The 21063-nt window shown below is 47.6% G+C and overlaps 1 protein-coding gene across 16 annotated transcripts in view; it reads right to left on the minus strand.

Annotated features, from left to right (window-relative positions):
- The window catches only part of Myt1l (myelin transcription factor 1 like), a 382656-nt gene that overhangs the window by 100999 nt on the left and 260594 nt on the right, over nucleotides 1-21063 (minus strand). For all 16 annotated transcript variants that reach the window (XM_010629088.3, XM_010629085.2, XM_033756162.1 and 13 more), the window contains exon 9: nucleotides 593-951. In XM_010629088.3, the coding sequence (XP_010627390.1) occupies nucleotides 593-951 (359 nt within the window). The remainder of the gene's footprint in view (nucleotides 1-592; nucleotides 952-21063) is intronic.

The following is a 21063-nucleotide window of genomic DNA, read 5'->3' on the forward strand; positions in this document are numbered from 1 at the left end:
GCATCTCTTTGCATCCTTCTCACATGACATTAACACCTACTCTAGGTCTCCCAGTTCCTCATTACTCGGGAGATGCCGATAACATTCCTGAGGATGGTTTATGAAAGAAACATTTTCAAGTCAAGCTGTGGCAGCTGACATAGCCCACCTACGAGTCACTGCCTGAGGACCCCCTGCCCAGGAGGCGTGTGGACTAAGGCCAGCCCATAGCACGCCTCAGGTCAGCAATAGTGTTGCTGGCAGAGAACTTTCTAGAGAATGGCAAGTTAAAGACCAAGGATGCTAAATTACTTGTCTTGCTCAGTTTTGCTTAGCTAATCGAATACGTACACCATAAATATCTCAGCAAATTGCTGTGACCACCAAACCGAATAACAATTTGAGCAAAACAAAATTTAAAGCCTAGAAGATAATTTAAAGAAGTCCTCTAAGATAGAGGGAAATTCTCCTAAGCATATTATCCTTTCAGCAGCCATCAAGCCGATTTGTTCCTGTAGCAATGTCAAGGTTTCAGGGATTGTTAACACCACAGAATTCCCATCAAAAACCAGGCCCAAGTCACAGCGTGACTTGCTAGTATTTGAAAGATTACCGTTTTCCTCCTCCTCCTCTTCTTCCTCATCTTCCTCCTCCTCCTCCTCTTCCTCCTCCACATCGTCTCCATCTTCATCGTCGTCGTCATCCTCCTCCTCCTCGATCTCCTCCTCTTCCTCCCGGTCCACCTCCTCCTCCTCCTCGTCGTCCTCGTCTCCTTGTTCCTCATTGTCCTCGGAGAAGTCCTCCTCCTCATCCTCCTCCTTTTCGTCCATGTCTTCCGTCCCATCGCTCTCATAACATTCGTCCACCGAGGAGCTGTCTGCTTTCACCGCAAACGGTTTTCGCTTGGGAGCAGGTTCTTGGGGCTGCTTGTCTTGTGTTTTTCTTTTTTTAGCCAAGGGACAACCATATACACTGATAAAAAAACAGAGAAAGAGAAGGAGAGAGAGGGAGAGAGAGAGAGAGTGAGAGAAAGAGACGCTTGTGTTATTGTCTTTAAAGATCAGAGTAATAGGAGACCTTGATGAAAGGTATTTAAGGTTGAACATGAATAGCATCCATGCGGATGCCAGAGGGTGACGGGCAGACACATGCATCACACATGTGCCAGATTCTGTTAATGAAACTGCACTCTGAAGAAATATGATTTGCCTTGTCTGCTGCCATTAATATGTACTCTGGGTCTCCTAGTTCCTCATTACTCTGGTTCCAAATGACATGGAGATGCCGATAACATTCCTGAGGATGGTTTATGAAACATTTGCATGAGATGCGTAGCATGCAGTCGACAAGACAAATTCAATTTATTCAACATTTTACCAGATATACAGCATGTGTGATGTACATTTAAAACAATACTGATTTTAAGCATGCTCTCATAACCTGTAGGATTTACGTAAAATATAAAAGTGTATTATGTTGTGAAACTTTGGATTTGTATATTCTGTAGGTAAAATATACCTATAGACACAGTAACCTACTGAAAGAACAGAAGCCACGTATGTGCTGGCTGGTGTTGCTCACGAGAAGAAGTTGTGCAGGACCCTGTCAGTCCTGGGTAGTATCAGCCCATTCCCAGACCTATGTGGCTGAAATAATTGGTCCAAACTTGGGTAAGACCCTCACAGCATCAGCTCACAAAATCTCCTTGAAAAAGGGCAATTTTTCAAAGCTATGCTGACATGTTAGTCTTCTCTTTTTCTTTCCAGAAATCCTACATATGCTGCAATGAATAAGGGAGAAAAGACAGAGAGGCGAAAGTACTGTGGGCAAATACGCTATGCATCTAAAGTGCGGTGTGCGATCTCCCTGCTGACCAGGTCCATGTGGATCCCTGGAGCCCTGGACTGGCTCAGCTCTGGACTGGGAATGGAGACCAGATCACTGGGTCTTGAGGGTTCTGTGGGGCAGGAGCCAGTGCTAAGCAGGAGACGCTGAAGGAAAGGTACGACCCCTCAGCCCAGGGTCTGTGGTCCAGTTGGGACTTGGATGTGTCAACAACACTATCTCAGATCCACTGACCACTGCTCACCATAGCACCAAGGGCCTTATGAATGTACGGAGAGGATCACAGAGTCTCTGACACAGTACAGATCATGTATGAGGCTCTGAGTGTCTCTGCAGGAAATACAGCGCCATTCCTAAGCCCTTAGAGATGCAATCAAGTTCGAATGTTAGAAAAGTTGTGGCCAATGGCCCGCTGCGTGGGAAGGAGGGCACTCTGGGGGTGTGAAGCCAGGGTGGACAGAGATCAGCAGCCACTGCAGGTGGAGGGTAAAACGGAAGGAAGGAGGGCAGCCAGATCACCAGTGGGCAGCTGTGTGGGAGCCCTGGGCAGAGGTAGCTTGGACTACACACTCAGACACAGGTGGGTAACAGGTGCCACCTCTACAGGCAACAGGAGGAACAAGCCTGGACAGGGTGGGCAACTGCGGGGAACAGGGACCCGGGAACAGGACACAGGGCACACCGTGTTTGTATCATGAGGAGTGTGACTTGCTCATGGTAGGTCTTATTGATTGAGTGACTTTAGAAAAATGACCAGCTATGTACCTCAGAGTCATCAGCTGAGAATGAGAAAATACTCACGTCACCCAGTTGCCTTACACATGAAATGAAAAAGAAAAAGAAAAAGAAAAAACCCACGTAGGAGGTTGGTACAGTGCCTGCCATGTGCTAGGTATTTAGTTCGTGGTAGTGACTGCTGTTTAACACTGATGATAAGAAATTGCCTCTGCGCTCATGATTACTTGGGTGACCAGCTATCTAGCAAATATGTTACTGCTCAGGGTTCTGGAAAATAACTCTAATATTATTACTTCTAAGACAAGTAGGCGGCTGGCACTACTGCAAGGGGAGAACACACTGCTGACCCGTGGCCACTGTTGCTCAGCCAGACCAGGTGAGTGTGTGGGAAGCCAGGCAGGAATGGAGGGCTGGATAACAGTGTCACCACGGGCCCCAGTGTGGCACTCTCACTGTCCAGCAGGCTTGAGTTCCTAGGGGGTGAGACACAGCCACCCAGGCAGACTCGGGGTAGCGATGTGGAGGGACCGTATACCCAGCACTGAGAGCCAGGCTCCCTTCATCAGCACCAAGGGGAGCCCTAGGTTATCTGGCCAGGCCTCAGTTTACCTGGATCTGAAAGTTACCAGTACCTTTACTGCTCTGAAGTTTTCAGTCATTTAGACTTCCCAAATGGTACCTTTCTTGACATGGGAACTTCCTAGCAAAATGTTGGTTTTGTTCTCTTCCCATCTATTTCTGTTTTCATGTGGGCCAGTTTTACTTCCTTATCTTACATTTCACAAACGGTTTGGATTAAACAGCAGCCACCATCCCCAGCCTGCTCAGATGTCCCGTGTTTCCGGCCAACTTACAGGGGTGCTCACGGATTTCTCTACCTCTTTTAAGGTAGTGTGAATAAAATTGCACCTCCAACCACGTATGGCTCTAGATGCCACTTCCCTCTGTCCCGTGTCTGTGTGGCTCCTTCTTGCTGATGGCACATTCCTGTGTCTACTTTCAATATGATCACAACATTCAAGCTCCAAGCACATTTCATTCTATTTACGAGGATGACGGGTCGGGACTCAGGACCAAGCTCAGAGTGACAGAGGTCCTTGGGCTCTGCAGTGAAAGCCTAGGGCATGTCACAGGGAAGCTCTGGAAAACAGCTCTGGAACATGTTGAATGCAGGCTTATTTGTGGTCTTCCAGGGCGGCATACATTGCTGTGAATGCGGGAGAGGGTGTGAGTGGCCTCCCATCGTGTCACTATGCTGCAGGCATTGATGTGTGTCCAGGGTCACCTTGGATCCCCAGGGGCCTACGGGAGAGAATTGCTATGTCCTAGGGATGCCATGTCTGTGATCCAGGTGGGTGGCACCCAAAGGGAGGAAGAGGGGACCTCATCACTTTGTCACCTGACCGCAGGCACACTCAGCTCCAGCTGGGCACCTGTGTTACCCGGGAAGCTGTCCCCAAGGTAGGACCTCAGCAATCAACTTGGCTTTTGTTCTTATCTTCCCTTGCAGAGAGATTTCAAGCTCAGTGGACTTGGAATTTGTGCCCAGGGCTGCTTCTCAAGCGACTCTTGAGGCCTCCCCAGGCTGCGTGTGTCCCATCCTGGCTAAGGGACCTGGTTAGCATCAGGTGCTCGGTGAATGTCACAGAAGGAGTGAACCATAGTTCTCCTGCTTGTGGGAGAATGAAGTGCACTCACACGAGACTGGGGTCACCAAACAGCCTCTGGCAGGTGCTTAACCAAGGCTCATGTTTCAGAGTGCAGCATCCACTAGCCATAAGCAGCTGTTTAATTAACATGAAAGAAAATTAAAAATTTAATTTCTCGAGGGCACTGCTATGTGAGGTGAGTGGCTACCCGTGGGGTGGAGCAGAGAGGCGACATTTCCATACGCACACCAAGTTCTGTGGACAGACCTGTGAGAGCCCAGCACACTGACGGAGATGGCGCTGGACACCACAGGGAAGGGGCTGAGGGCGCGGAGTGGAGGAAGGACTGTGATGTGGAAGGAAGCTCAAGGTTCCCTGCTGAGCCCTCCTGTGTCCACAGCACACAGCACAGTCACACTCACTGGTCCTGAGGGACAGGGTGGTGTGGGGACACAAGTTGCAGAGGGGCGACCTGAGGCTCCAAGGCGACCCTGGATGACCATTGATGCCTGCAACGTGGTGACACAAAGGTGCCACTCATATCCTCCTTATATTCTTCTCACTTTATAGAAAATGCAGGGCCGGGATTTAGCTTAATGGTTCTGTCACCTGCCTTGCAAGCACAAAGTCCTGAGTTCGATCCCAGGTACAAACCAAACAAAAAAATGCAGCACTTGAAAATCATAAAATTGCATGGCATATTTCTTTGCATACAGTTGAAACATCAAAGAATTACTAAGTATCATTACTCAGAAGATAATGGTCACTTAAGTCTTGTTGTTGAAAAAGTCATCTCTTACAACTTTTACAGATTTTTTTTTTTTTTTTGGAGACAGGAAATGGCTATGTAGCCCAGGCTGGCCTTGAACTCCTGCAATCCTCCTGCCTCAGTCTCCTTAGAGCTGGGATGATAGGCACGCACCACCATGCTCAGCTTAATTTTTCCAGATTGAATCCATGAAGAGATTCGTAATGCAGACACCAGCCATGAAAACCAGCAGTGACCTTAGCTCACAGAATTATGCTAAATGTTACCCTCAGGCTTCCTATAATTCACTAGTGCCTGGCAGCAGGAAAGAAAGTCCCAAGAATTTTAAGTGGAGCGAGAAGGGAAATAAATGCTGAATTAGAAATGAGAAATCTGGGCTTCAGTTTTGTGACCCCATTTAAGCTACTTACAGTGGCAAATGAAAGATCACATTACATTTTCCCCACGCTCCTCCAAGCTCTGCTCTTCTTAGAACGTCTCCGCATTCTCTGGCACCCTTCAAAACATCTTGTAGCTGTTTCTTCAGCTTTTGTGATCCCTTTGTTCTGATTTTGGTTTAAACAGAGTTCAGTCCTTCCCGCCAGACCCCAAGAAGTTTCCTCAGTGAGTGCACATGCTTCAAATCCCAGGGATTCCAGGGCCTCGAGCCTGGTTTCTGTGTTATTTCTAGGGGTCTCTTACGTGACGTTTGCTTACATCCAATTTTAATTCAAATGGGGGGAGAAGTGTCCACTGCCCCCCATCTCTCGTGTGTCTCCTGGCCTCGCCACATAGAGACCACGAAGGATTCTTCATGATCTTTTTGTGGATGTTGGTTTTCATGTATTAATTGAAGAGTCCTGATCAAGTCAAGGTTAACGGAAATACTTTGCAGTGATAGAAATAATGGAGAGCACAATTCTGGAGCGGTGAATTGTAAACGCAGTGCAGTTAACACTAAAGTCACGGCAGTTCCCAGGGCCTGGCGTTTTCTAGATCGTTTCCTGGTTCGTATCTACTAATCCACAAGGCCAGCCTAGGATTCACTCTCACAACCCCACTGCCAAGGACACAGGGCTTGAGTACTGTGCTTTGGGCTGCACAGGAGAGAACACAGGGTGACTCCACGTGTTTGTGTGTCCCTGTCTTGGTTTTCTGGCTTCTGATGAGGTGTCCTAATCCCTCACTGGGCAAGGATCCAATGGAACAGGAATGCAGTTGCTCTAACCCTTTCATGTGGAGCCCTCAGGTAATCAGTAAGTATTTGTTGGATGAACAGTTTTGGGGAATTTGTTTGCATGATTTGTTCAGGAAACATTTTAATGAATGGTGCAAACCCAAGCACTAAGTTCAAGGGGCACGGTGGAGAGCTCCACAAGGGAAGGGAAGGAGGGGACGGAGAGGATGACACAGGGAACCAACATGGGAAGGGCAGAGAGAGACAGAAACAAGGAGAGGTGGAGGGAGCGGGTGGGTGCAGCGGCCCTGGGAGAGCCAGGAGGCTACAGATGGAGCTGGTAGCGGTCACCCAGGCTCCCTTGGTCATAACAGGGTTGTTGGTGTCATCTAAGGTTCTAGGAGGCCCCCAGAGTTTTGAGGACTGACACAACACAACTGGATCAGCACCGAAGAAACTGCTATGGGCTGGTAAGTATGGAGTGAACTGGAAGAGGACAGGTGGCCCTTTGGGGAGTGACATCAGGTGGCAGGTTGGTGGCTTGGGCTTGGAAAAACGAGCCACTGGGGTCAGTCAAGAACAAGGATGTGCCTGGTGCATAGTGGGGCCGGGCACTGATGGGAAGAAGCACAAAGGACTGGCTGGTGCAGGTGCCAAGTTCGAGGTTCCTGTGCAGAATGCGGCTGGCAGGTGGGCAGCGCAGGGGTCTGCTGGACATGCCCCATGGGAGGTGGTGGCTGTGGTTCTCTTGAGGCTGGCACTATTGCCTGGGAGCCCCCACTGTCCCTACTGTGACTATCATAGCTCAGTGGTCATCCCCTCTGGTCACTGGGGTGTAGGAAGAGGGGAGAGAGGGGCCACCATACTGAAGACAAAACCCACCCAACCCCTGGGGCATCCTTGGGGCAGAAGAGCCCACCCCCCCGGGCCCTGGAAGGCCAGATCACATCCATATCCATGAAAGTAGGTCTTTTCTTAATGGGTCTGAGGCCTAGAATAACATTAAGGACAAAGTGTTGGGGTAGGGGTGGGAGGCTGTAATCCCAGCACTCTGGGAGGTTGAGGCAGGAGGGTGGCAAGTTGGAGTCCAGCCTGGGCAGCTCAATGAGACCCTGTCTCAAAAGAAAAAATAAAAAAGGGCTGGGGATATAGCTCAGTGTTTAATGTGTTTTATGTAGATCCTGGGTTTAATCTCTAGTACCACACACAATAAATAGCCATATCACTACAAGGATAAGCTGCCCCAAGCTACCCACTTGAGGTGGCTGAACTACAGGGCCTGGGACAGCCCAAGGGTTCTTCTCTACTTTACTGTGCCATCCAGTGGCACGCAACACATGCAAGTACCTCAAGATCAGCATGCTGGGGGGTGGTAGGGGCTGGCCAAAGTTGAAGTATCTGTTTCTTGCTTTTCCTCTCCTCCTGTCATGAGTACAATTGACACTGCCTCTTACCATTAAACTTTTAAAGGGTTATTCTCATAAAACTCTAGAATACATAAGAAGCATTTAAAAATACTTTACAAGTAATTTAAAATCATTGAATGATTCAATTAAAGCACTAGTATTTCCAACTTCCTGGTACATCTTTTCAATAACATACATGGTAACAAAACCAATTCGGTTTCAGCTACATATTAATGTATTTTCTCAATTTTGTTCTTTTATTCTCTGTATAGGGGGTTGCTAACAAAGGTTTAGTTGATTTGAAAATTATACACACACACACACACACACACACACACACACATACACGCACATACATTTTTAGTTTGAAGGTGGTATAAATGTTCTAGGCATTTAAAAGATTCAACAAAAAAATCTTAACTTGATTTTTCTGCTTAGGGAGTTCAGACAAATTTCTGGAAGGCCAAGTGTTGCTTTTTAAGAAATTGTTTGAAAAATGTCTTGCAATGATGTTGCCTATTATTAAAGAATCATTTCCTTGGATAATAATTCAAAGAATCAAATAAAGTATAAAATGACCACTAACGTTTAGTCTCCTTTTGCCCAAGAAAAGTAGTAGTAGACTCCAAGAAGAGGGTAAAGGCATACCTTCAAGCCTGTGGCGGCCCTTGGTGATGTCACCTCTGAGGTGATATCCTAGTTTGGGGTGGATGGAGTTCAGATTAATGTTCAGGACATTTGTAAACTAGCCCTTCAGGGGATTCATTTCCCTGGCAGTTGAGAGGATTCTTTTATATCTATTTCCTTATTCTTTTTTTGGGGGGGGTTGGGAACTGGGGATTGAACTCAGGACCTTGCACTTGCCAGGCACATGCTGGTGCTACTGAGCTAAATCTCCAGCCCTCTGTTTTCTTATTCTTGATGCTCTTACAATATTCATCTCCTCTTTCTCTGTTCCCTTCCATGTGTGTCTCCGGGCCTTTAAAACTGAGAGTCGACATGATTCAAACCCCTGTGATAGTCACACTACCACCACTGGCACCAACAAGGTCTTCCTTTCTCCCGCCTCTTTCTCTCCTCCCCTCCTTACTTTCTTACTTTCCTCTCACCCTCCTGGATGTATGCAGTATGATAAAAAATAATACGGTGAATGTTAATAAAAAATTTTTACAGTAAAAGACACTGCCATGAATTTTTCCTTACAATACTCACCTCCACTTCAAACACACTCATCCCACCATCCTTGCCACTTCCTGCAGCAGCTCTGCAGTCCTCCTTCCTGAGGGTCTTCATGAGATGTGATCCGAAAAATGGCGAATGCTGAGCGCCATCCCACAGAGAGGCTGACTTGTAAAAACATGTTGCTGTGTCCTCATCCACCTTATTCACCACATCTGGTCTCAGGTGATGTCTGGCTCTTCCCCAAAGTAAAAATGATCAGGAAAAGGGAAATATTCTGAATCAATTCAGGACACTGAGGCAGCTAGTACATCGAGGCAGCCAGGACAGTGTAATTAAAGACCCTCAGGAAAGAGGATTCCAGAGCTTCTGCAGAAAGTGGCAAGGACGATGGAATGAGTGGGTGCAAAGTCAGAGGGATTATGAGGGGGATTCAGGGCAATGTGTCTTTTACCATAATAAATTTTCAAAAAAGGTAAACATTCACCATACATTTTGATCTTACTAGTGTAACTCCCTATTCCCTCTCAAGTGCATGCTAGACCCCCCCTCTTTAGATGTTCCAGGAAGATTATTCTGTCTTGATGTGGTCAGCAAGAAATTATTCCATTATGAAATATTGAAAATTTTGATAGTTGACAGACGAGATGTTTAATTCACATCCTTGACTTGGTAGTGGAGTAATATAACTGAACATTCCTATGTCAAAGAATTATGATCTTGCTTATGATCATATATAAGTATTATGTATAAAAATTATACATACTCAGGCACACAATACTCTCTTCTGACATAATATGCTTCCACAGAAGCATGAATCTTCTTAAGTGTGCATTTTCTAATAAGTTATTGCAAGTAAAACATAAGCTTTTGCTCCACATACATTTCCAAAATTGCTCTGTGGTTTATTGAGCAGCAGGCCACAATAATGAGCTCTCAGACCTGGTTGTTACAAAGAGGATTCAGAAATATTTTCACCGTGGCAGCTCCTTGATTTTAATTTCTGCGGCACGGTGAAGTACAAGCTGTGTATTTGTATATTCATTACAGACCATGGCTGGCCTGGATACAGGTGTTCTGATTCTATTTGTTTGCTTTTCAGGGGACCATCAGAACTACTTGTGCAAGAATTTCTCATGGCCTCCTCTACTTTCGTCTGACACCACACGTGGAAACACGACTTGGATTTCTACATGCCGTTCTAGAACATGATGGTCTTTTTCTTCCCCCCCTAAACTCAGTTGGTAAAACAGGTCAGATTTTCTTGTGACAGACGATACCAGTTTTGAACAGGCAGTTCTCTGTTTGACAAAATCATCTCTGGGAAAGCAACAGAAAATGCTGTTGTTTTCCAAAAAGACATGGAGTGCGGTGGTATGAGAAAACTGCTTCAAGGACAAGTTGAAAATATCCCCAAGGGTCCTGCTGTCCTAGTCCTCGTGTGCGCTGAACTCTGTATCTCTTTCCTGTGTCCCAGAAACTGGGCCTTGTGAGCGGAGGGAGCAGCCAGCGGTTTGGAGGCTCTTGTGGCTGCTGTACCTGTAGCATCCTGGCTTCTGTGGCAGACAGTGGAGCGGCTGGCACTTGGAACTTCTGGGGGTCACAGAGAAAACATTGGCTTGTTCAGGTGTGGCTTGTGTGTGTGTGGGCTGAGAGTGGGGTCCTGAGATGTGTGGCAAATGAGTGTGTGAGTCTATGCCTGTCTTCCATGTGTCACTTGCTATCATCTATCTATCTATCTATCTATCTATCTATCTATCTATCTATCTATCTATATCTATCTATCTATCTATCTATCTATACCTTTTCTATCTCTATATTGTCATCCACCCATGTATGTAGCTATAGTCCTATCCCAGTCAGCTATTTCCACCTCTACCATCTACAACTATTTTCCACCATTTTATGTATCTATCATCTATATCTATCTATCAATCTCATTGATCTATCTATATCTGCCTACCTACTTCCATCTACCTTTCCGTATATGACAAACCCAGCGGGCTCTCCTCTCCTTGAGCTCGGTTGGAGACACTCAGCCTCTCTTTTGGTCCTGGGGAAGCTGCCTGAGCCATTGCGAACACACAGAAGAGATGGACCTGCAGTGCAGACCCAGCACGCAGTAGGTCCTCAGTGTGGCTCTTAGATCTTCATGTTTAAATGAGTGCATCACTTATTCAGGGGAATTGATGGGATGCCTTGGTGAGCAGGCTACAGCATGTTTCCAGCAGGTCCCCATGGCTCTCAGAGTGTCCCCTGCACACCCTGGCCTCTGCCCTGCAGAAGGTGACACTCTTAGGGGGTTGTTGTCACACGCAACCAGACCTGGCTAGATCCCTGCACTCACAAATGAGATCAAAGCTGTAAAACGTTTCCTTTTGCAAAGAAATGGACTACTGTTTCTTCCATATCTGCAGAAAATTTGCTGAAGGGGCCCGAGGAAGAGGAGGCAGCTACCGCATAGAGAATCAGGCAGGTGCTTTCTCAGCTTAAAAATAAAATCACTGGCTTCCAGCTCCCTAATTGGTTGACTGTAGATTGTGCTCCTACCATGGTGCCTAAAGCCATTTTATCTGTCTCCATATTTAATAATACTAACTAGACAAGAATCTTTTTTCCCCCCACCAATTTTCTTAGGAACTGCCTACCCGCACCACCTTGTAATGGAAAACTAATCTCAGGGCTACAAAATGCAAAGTTCTCAGACTTTTATTTGGGAAATGGATTTTAAAAAAAAATAGCCTCCTTAGTTTCTGTGTTGCTGGCTTTATCATGGTAGGTCTCATATTTCCTGGGTCTTCAGCTGCAATTTCTGGAATCCCAGGACAGGGAAGGGGTCTCCGGTGCCCTCAGAGGGGCTGAGGAGAGGGGGTATATTTACAGCTAGTCAGAGAAGCTCCTCAGCATCGAGAGCGCTCACTATCCTGGGCCACACCTGAGGATGGCTGGGAACCTCCCACGCTTGGCAGGGGACGAGCTCAGGGCACTGCCGCTGCCTGTGTCCACCCTCTCAGGTTCTTTCCTGTAGGCTGGCCTGAAGGGTGGGTCGGCATCCTGGCCTCCTGCTGGCTCGGAAGTGGATGTCACCATGGAGTCCCCGAGGGGAGCAAGAGGCCTCCATGTGTGGCGGTCCTGACCCTGAAGGTCTATCTGCAGCTCGTGGCCACTTTATTCTGTCTTGGGTCCTGGGGCAGAATCAGTTTGCCTGAGCCAGGCAGGGACTGTGGATGGTTTCACAGCTGTTTCCAGTCCTTCTGTGGCGAGGAGATGAGTCCCTGCGTGTGGAAGCAGCTGTCTGTGGATCACCACGTGGCTCCTAGTGCCCCTGGCTGGGTCCCTGCGGGTCCTGATGGGGTGGGCCCTGGGACTCTCTGTCTCAGCCGCTCAAGCACCTGCTCAGCCTGTGTGTCCTGTGTGGTCAACCAGGGACTCTTGCGTGGCGGCGTCTGCATCCGTCAGGTGGCAGCTGTCACCCATTGTACCCACCTGGATGTGGGGGTCTGTGTGGGCACCCTGGCTCCTGTGCCCACAGCCTTCCACATAACTTCCTTCCCCTCTTGCTGCTTTCTGTTTTTCTGGCCAGATGAGACCAGAATCCCAGCTCCAGGGTTTCACGTGGCACTTGTGTGTGTGCTGCCTTCCTGACAGCCCTCCACCTGTGTCCCCAGCACAGCCTGCTCCCATAGGTCTGAAGGCAGGTGTGTTCCTGTCTGTCAGACGCTGTCTCCTGATGTCCGGCTTCTCTCGGGGGCCGTGTTCTTGTCCTCTCGTTTTGGACACAGAGCTGGGTGCGCAGTTGGCATTCAGGAGTTAGAGCATCACAATGGCCTTGGCCTCCTCCTTAGCATTCTCAGCCCCCTCCTTTGTCTTCTACCCAGCCGGAAGCGCTGTGAGCAATTTAAACTTGCCTGAGTGCAGTTCCCAACCCAAATAATTGTTGTTTCTGAAATAAAGAAGCTGTGGTCTAAGATGCTGATCTGGAAGCACAGCCCCATCACCGGCTCCTGTCTCCTAAATTCATCATGGAGCCTGAGTCTGAGACGCTGGTACCTCGCCGTGCTGGTAATGTCTGTCCCTGTCCCACTGGCGTGCCCTGTGTGCTCTGGAGGGCCTGGTGCTCGGTAGCGGCAGCAGCAGAATTAGCAGAGTAAACTGAGGACCTCAACAGGCCCTCCTTGGGGATGTGGGTGGGCAGAGAGGCCTCACCTGTCCCAGATGCAGAGCCTCTAGGGTCACCTCAGACCTGAATCACTAGGATTCGACCTTGCAAAGCACTTTCCTATGATAATCAGGTCTAGCGCTTGAGTAACAGCAAAAATAGCTCTAAGAAAATGCCTCCAAAGCACTATAAATTGTCTTTGCTTTCTGTTTTTCACTCTAGGAAAAAAAAAGGGTAAAATTTTCTAATGAAAACATCTCAACTCAACAGACTTGTTTGGTATTAATATATGTTTTTAGATGTTTAACTAAAATGGTCCACATCAATGACTTTCAGCATTTCAGGGGTAACAACAGACCTCCCACCTTCTCTTGGCCTTGTCTTGCCTTTTTCCTATACTTGGGATTCAGTCCAAGGTCTCCATGCCAGCTCCATCCCTGGTTCTTTTGATTTGGAGACAGGGTCTTGCTAAGCTGCTATGTGGCCAGGGCTGGGCTCAAGCTTGTGACCTCCTCATGCAGCCTCCTGGAGAGCAGGGCTTCCCCCAGGCCTCTATCTACACACCCAGTCAGTGCTGGGCAGCTGTGTCTGATGTGCCTGGTGCAGGCCTCGGTCTCCAGGAGACAAGGAAGACTCAGTGCTGGGCCTGCTGACCAGTCACACACTGCTTCCACTCATCAACCCTCCAGCACTGCAAAGGCCGGAGTAGGCACTGTTTTCTTTTTCTGTATGGGGGAACCAGCAACATGGCCTGCAAACTGTGAGGTGTTTTAGGGGGCCCCCATAGCTGTCACTGACTGTGGCTCGAAGCATTATGGAGTCAAAGAGGGGCCTCCTTGTGCAGGAGGGAAGAACCACCTTTCATTACATCGGAGCACTAGGTGGATGGGGAGCTGCCAGCCCCCTGCACACTCTCATCCCCCTGCCTGGCCTCCCACAGGCTGAGAGGAAAAGGCTAGGGAGTGGGGAAGCCCCAGCCTACTTCTGAGGTTGGGGGCCCCAGCACTGTGCTAGTTAATCAGGCTGGACACAGGGAACTGGGCATGGGGTGGGCACATGTCCTGGTCACCCCAGTGAGGCCCAGCAACAGAGCAATCCCGGCTGGGTGGCAGGGTGAGGCCGGGTCTTGTCCTGTGGGTTGGGCCAGCACAGGACCTGCATCCTCTCTGCACTCCTGTGCGACGTGGGGGCCGGCTGATTGGCTGAGGGTGAAGTTGCCAGTCCCCACAAATTATTGCAATGATGAAGATGATTTCCCCCAGGAGGCTCACGACCTCATTCCCTGTGGTTTTAGGAAATGAATACTTCTGTGTGGGAAGCGGTTCTCTGGCGCTGTTAGACAGTGTTAGACACTGCTCACGCCTGCAGAGTGCAGCCTGGAGGATGTGACAGGTCACCTAGACTGCTCAGAGACAAAGAGGAAGGTGCCATCCCTGGATATGTGCAGAGCCACTGGGCAGGCTGCAGGCAGAAACACCAGGCGCCCGCCGAGTGCACTCCGATGGTATCTGAGCTCTGACTCCCCAGGGTTGCCCAGCGGGTTCCAAGTAGAAGGCTAGGTTGGGCTGGGCCTCTCCTTCCCCAGAGAAGTGGCTGCTGCATCCTTCTTGAGCTATCCTCGATGGTCAGGTGCACAAATCCAGAGTGGGAGCACAGGGGAGAGGAGGGTGATTCTGTCCTGATCAAAGTCACCCTCCCAGCTGGGATGCCTGTCCCTCCCACGGGAGGCAGCACCTCTTGGCCGGGTGGATGCTGGGTGCTGCCATGCTCTGCATCCAGGAGGGCTGAAGGACACCCCACCCCGAGGCAACCTCAGGTCTGCAGCTCAATGTGAATTCTAGCTCTGGTTCACCATCCTGCATCATGATTTGGGACTCCTCAGGCCACCAGCTGTGTCTCTGACAGGAGCAGGGATGGGATGGGTGTGTGAGGCAGCCCTAGCGTGCATGGTCACCGTTTTGGGTGAATGTGGGCCTTTTGTCTTTCTGGGATGTTTTGATTTTCAGTTCAGCATGCATGTGGCTATGTGAGCTGCTGGTCCAGAACACACTCCCCTACATCCCTACAGATGCTGTCTCGGTAGGACTCCAGGCCTGTTCCCTGAGGAGTACTCTCAGTGGAGAACATCGGTGTCCCAGGATTTTCATGCAGCAGGTCTCAGAAGCCTTTCTAGCAAGTTCCCAGGTGGCAGGGAAGTCTCAGCATGGGCGAGGGGAAGGCAATCAGCCCCCAGCTCCAGAGGGGGCCTGGCATTATGAGGTGAGCCTACCTCCTCAATGACGGGAAGATCATGGGATCCCATCAGCCTAAAAAATACAGGGGCGTTTCTGGGGTCTTGGTGGCCACCAGATCTGCATCTTCTAAGCTAGTTTGAGGTAAGGCTTCTGTGCCCTGCAGCTGGTAACATCCCATCTCACACAGATGAAGAGCTAAAATCCCATGGCACCGAGACCATGCTATGGCCAAGGTAGCATTTCTTTCCTTTGAAGCTTTAACTAATTTGAGGATGAAGAGTATGTTGAAGTTGGCACTGTGATCATAACTTGGGGTCTAACAGTGGAGGGCAGGGCAGGGAAGAGAGAAGAAATCATTTTCTATCCATTGTTCAGAACATCTTCTTGATTCCCTTGAGGTCTTCAAGTGTGAATGTAAACGCTGACGGTAACAGTAATAACGATGACATCCGATGTATGGATATGAAGAATGAGGTACAAACCAGGCATGTGGGGCATGCTTCTAAACCCAGTACTCAGGAGGCTAAGGCAGGAGGATCCCCGAGTTTCAGGCCAGCCTGGGGCTACATAGTGAGTTCAAGGCCAGCCTGAGCTACATAGCAAGATACTGTTTCAAACAAAACAAAACAACTATAGGCACTGCTGCTCATACTGATGGTTTCTCCAAAAATCTCCAGTGGTTGTGAAGGTTTGGAGGTGGCTCGGCCTCGAGGTTCACCTGCTGGGATTCTGTCCTGGGGTGGTGGTGTGAAGAGGTGGGGCCAATGGAGGTGAGCAAGTCGGGGACTGTTCCCTCAGGAAGGATCAGGGCTACCTCTCTGGAGCAATGTGACCTCTCCCTCATGAGATTCCATCACGTAAAATGTCCTCTATAGGCCCCTGATTGCTCCTGCTGCCCTCATTTCAGAGCAGATGCAGCTCACAAACTTCTCTTGTTGCTGGCCAGCATGTGGTGGCCGCACAAGTGTAAACCATGTCACCACCAGGTCCCATGGAAGGAGGGAGACCTGGCTTGGAGTCTCAGGGGTAGATGCTGGCCTGCTCACTACTGTGTCCTGCCTGTGAACCCCACTGCCACTGTAGGGGCCCATCTCAGCATGGCAGGATTGAGGGGTGACTGCTACATACCCCTCATAGCCCCCACACAGCCAGTGGAGGGGTGAACTGAATGGTGAGCTTCTTGGTGTGTGAACCCCGGACAGTAGCGGCCCTGCACACCCATTTCTAGTACACAGCTTGTGTTCCAAAGCCAAATTTATATATTTTTAATCATTAGTCAAGAAATCAGGACAAGATTATAATTGCTAAATCTAGACTTGGCCAACAAAAACCCTATCATTATTAATTCCCTATCTGTTCCCCACTTAATGTTTTTAGAAACTGATATGAAAACAGGAGGAGGCTTTCCCTCTAAATGTGCAATTATTCACAGAATATATTTATGTAATTTCATCAAACATCAAAAATAGGCACTGAAATGCATTGCATGTTTTGTTTCCTGGCCTCAGGTCCCCTGAACTGGTGAATGGGTTCCAGACCAGGTGACCAAGTCAGGAAAGCCTGGGTCTGTGTGTCCACTGTGCTGTGGACAGCGGCAGCGGAGCATTCACTGAGGTTCACGGCCAAGACTGTTTCTCAAATAAAGGGTTTATTGTGAAAACAAAGGCTAATTGCCACTGCAGCCCAAAAAGATGGTGCCTGGATTTCATGTTCGCACACACAGCTCTCTGGAAGGCCTCAGATCGGCAGTGACCCTGTGACCTCACCCGAATAAATATCTTGACCTCAATGATTCTTCTTTGTGCGTCCCTGTGCCCTGCTCTTGAGTGAATGTTGGAGATTGGTGGCTCTAACCCCCGCTTTCTGACGCCGCTGACAAAGAGCCAAGAGGGGGCGTGCCATGGAGCTTTGGCTGGGCGACGGCTGGCAAGGTGACGTCTCAGATCCCTCCCGAGGGTCCCGCGATGCCTGTGGCACGGCAGCCACCCATTAATGAGAGCAGCCGGAACGCAGGGCAGCGGGCTCTGCACATCCAAGTAGATCTTCATTTTTCACATGCAGGGCCTTGCTAATTAAAATCAGCTTTGCAATTAAACGCAGAAAATTGTGTTCAACTTTCAAGTGTGGTTACGAAGACATGCAATTATTTGCAGGGTATTTCATTTCAGTGCAAATGAAATTTCTATCTACGAGGAACCAGTAAGAGCAAGAGAGGGGTAGAAGGAAGGAAGTCCTATTTCTCTGTGTCTTCCTTTCTGTATCTTTCCCCCTTCTTTTTTCTTTTTGGATTATGGATGCTGTTCTCAGTGCAAGTTGCAATGCTCTGCTATCTCCTAGCCAGTACCTGGCTCTGTTCCAAAGCTTTTAGTGAGTGCTCTCTGTCAAGGCATGAATAATATCACCCTGAGGCTGTTGGCAGAATCCAAATGAGGCGTGCATACATCAGGAAGCAAGCCCTCCACTGGCTCCCCGGCAAGCTCCTGCGAAGACAGGCAATTACTCACAGTGCCCGCCGCCTGGCAATCACGCTGGTGGGCGGAAAGGTATATGGAATGGAAAAAATTCCAAAGAAGGAAGACACACAAAAAGCCAGGGAGCATCTAATCATTTTCTAATAAAAAAGAAAAGCTACCATTCGAAGCTTTTCATCTGAAAGTTGCAAATTAAATAGTTTAGCTCAGTGTTTTCTAGATTGGGAAGGATTGAGATATAATACCAAGACCCAGCGCCAAACTTCAGAGTGTCTGTTGGGTGTGCGCAGATCCCAAAGCTCAAGTATCAGCTGGTTGGATATTTTTTCAGAGCCCGATGCATGACAAGCAGGTAATTAAAAAATTGCAGTGAAGGATAAATCTAAATGAAATCCGTTAAATTTAAAAGAAATAGGGCCGGGGATTTAGCTCAGTGGTTCTGCCACCTGCCTTGCAAGCAGAAGGACCTGAGTTTGATCTCCACTACAAAAAAAAAAAAAAAAAAGAAATAAATTTAGAAGGATCACAAACAGATATGTAAAAAAATGAATCCATGCTATAAATTCCTCTCTCCATTTTCCCTTTCTCTCTCACACATTGGAGATTTCTGCAAAAATTATTATAGAATAGTAAGCACATCCAATTCATATAAAATACTCCAATATGTGTGTAATTATTACAGATAAATCTAAGATTTCAATTCCTGTATTTACCCAGTAGTAAACAGTAATATATTTAGGGTTATTCTTATTTTCAATTTTCATTGGGAAAGTTCAAAAAGCTTTGATAACAATGAACTATTATTTTAAGGGTAAATATAAGTTTTTGTGAAAATAGTGTGACATTTGGTTTTTTAGTTTATATCTCAGTATCCATAAAACATTGTGAACCTCTTGGCCAGGGAGCTGAACTACATTGAATGACAACAAGTCCAGCTGATGGGTATGGATTCTTTGCCCACGTCCCCACTGGAATGAGGGTATTAATATTCGGAATGGGCCATGCCATGGGAGACGCAGAGCCCCGGGTTCCCCTCTGAGCCCCACCCCTCTGCTTGTGTCCACTGTTGAGGACCAGCCAGGTAGCGGGGGGCCAGCGCTGGCCTCCCAGCCTTGGTGTGTAGACTGGAGGCCTCCCTGCCTGGGAAGGTCAGGGGGTACACTCAGCGACATCCTCAGTGCCATGTCTGGTGCCTTCTGAGTATTCCATTTTATTTCTACCAATAGTCCACCAGAATACAGCTGCAGACACACGAGAGGGCTCTTGTCTTTGGCATTTTAAATACTTATTTGCCCACAAGCCAGCTTGAGCAATAAGGTAGGAGGTAACACAGGTGAAGAGAGCCAAGTCAGTCGGGAGGTTTCCTTTTCAGGCTCATGGATGTAAAACTTGACTTTGGTTTAGTTTGTCTATCTGAAAAATGAAACTATGCTTAGAGTTTTGAGATGCAGTGTTTGAGATGCATAAATGTTTCTGGCTACCTCTAAGTGCACTTTAAGAAAAGCCGTAAGCACACAGAGTAGTAGAATATACTGAGCCATGTGTACAGAAGTGGAACAATGGAGTAAAAAACCAAGAAGCCAGATTTCCTAGACAGTGGCCTCTCTCATTTACCTTTCTGGTTATTGCTCTGGCTGTCAGAAGACTCACACTGAAAGCAGTATTATATGAACCCTGCTATATCCCGGATTTCTGGAGAAATTATGTGTTCACTTCTCTTTTATTGTTACTAATTGATCTTTTAGATTTACCATATAACCATGCTATTGGACATGATCTTACTGGCCACCACAAATTGTTTATGGGCTATAACACAAATAAATGTCTACCCACTGCTTATCTTGGAATTAATACAAAACATCCCAAAAGTAAGTGTTATAATCTTACTCCTATCAGGGATCGAACTCGGGACCTTGCGCTTTCAAGGCAGGTGGCGGAACTGCTGAGCTAAATCCTTGGCCCCACAAATGATTTTTTGCACTTTCAAACACTCTTTAGCATATGGAGATAATGTCTTTGGGGGCCACAGTGGGGGGCACATGAGCAAGACGAGACAGTGGCCTTAAGCTGAATATGCGATGTGACACATCTGCCTGTCATAAGACTGATGCCGAGGCCAGGGCTCACACTCCTGTCATGGGTAAAAAGCCCCAATGTTCTGGTGATGTCAGGAGTCACACCAATGTCACTGTCACACCTGCACTGCCAGGTGTGTGCCAGTCATGGGGTCAGCGGCTGTCAGAGGATTTTTGTCTTCAGCTAATCATTTAAAACCAGCATAAAACAAAGCCAGATGTAATCTACATCCTCCACATTCGAAACAGCAAATAGAAGACGTTGTAATATACAAGTCTTATCTCGCACAACGAGGAATAGTATTTTTTAGCTTAAAAGACCATCCTTTAGTTAGAAATTACCGATAATGTATAGACATCAAACAAATGGTTCCCTTCACAAGATGTCCTGCCAAGAGAAGCCTGGGACAATGCTGCTGTTTTCAAATGACACCACTTCCAAATGACATCACTTCTAGACTGACATCACTTCTGAATGACGTCACTTCTGAAATGATGTCACATTTGAACGATGTCACTTTTGAATGGTTCTTGGTTTTAGACAGCAAAGCCCACAGCTCTCACTGGCACCTGGAGGACACCAGAGACCATAGGTGTCCCAATCCCTCAGACAATTCATCGTACAGGGAAAACTAGAATCTGGGTGTCCAGACTTGCGATAGTTCATCTTCAACTACAGTATACTATATCATTTTTCCGAATGAACAATTTATATTAAATAAAAGGAATTCTAATAATTCAAATAATGTTAATCATGGTTAAAAATGATGGCATTTCTTGAAGTTGAATAAAAATGTCACTGAAACAGTTTTCCAAATCGGGTGTTTCTGAGTCCTCCCTGACACCCCACCTGATTGGCAAACTTTGTGGGCTTCAGTGGTCATGAATCAGCACCAAAGCAAAAAAGAAGGGTGGGGACCAGTTGCGCTTAGCTCAATATGAGCATCATTTTGGTTCTGGTTTCATTTTGTGGGGCTGGGACTTGAACTCAGTTGAGTTCTCAGTTGAGCCTGTTTGATTTGTTACTTTGAGACAGGGTCTTGTTAAGTTGCCCTCCTGCTGTGGTCCCTATGGGTGTGAACCTCCAAGCTGGGCTCTAAGTAACATTTGTCTGCGGCAGAGAAGCAGACGTCTCAAACAGATGCGTACACACCCCACACAGGGACACGTCAGTCCGCATCTGAACCCAGTGCCCCTAGTGAAGAATATGGACGTTTGATAAAGGTGTAATCAGGAGAGGCAAAGGCTCATTATTTGGACTTGAGCAGAGCACACTGTGCCCAATATTAATGTACCCCATTGATATGTACCAACAATTGCATGTTAATAACATAAAAATTACTCAAATGTTTGAAATGATGTGTTGGAAACTTCATGATCTTTTCTGTAAAATCACAACTGGC

This window comes from Fukomys damarensis, unplaced genomic scaffold (genome assembly GCF_012274545.1).
Source record: "Fukomys damarensis isolate Sample0158 unplaced genomic scaffold, DMR_v1.0_HiC HiC_scaffold_25, whole genome shotgun sequence".
Classification (NCBI taxonomy): Eukaryota; Metazoa; Chordata; class Mammalia; order Rodentia; family Bathyergidae; genus Fukomys; species Fukomys damarensis.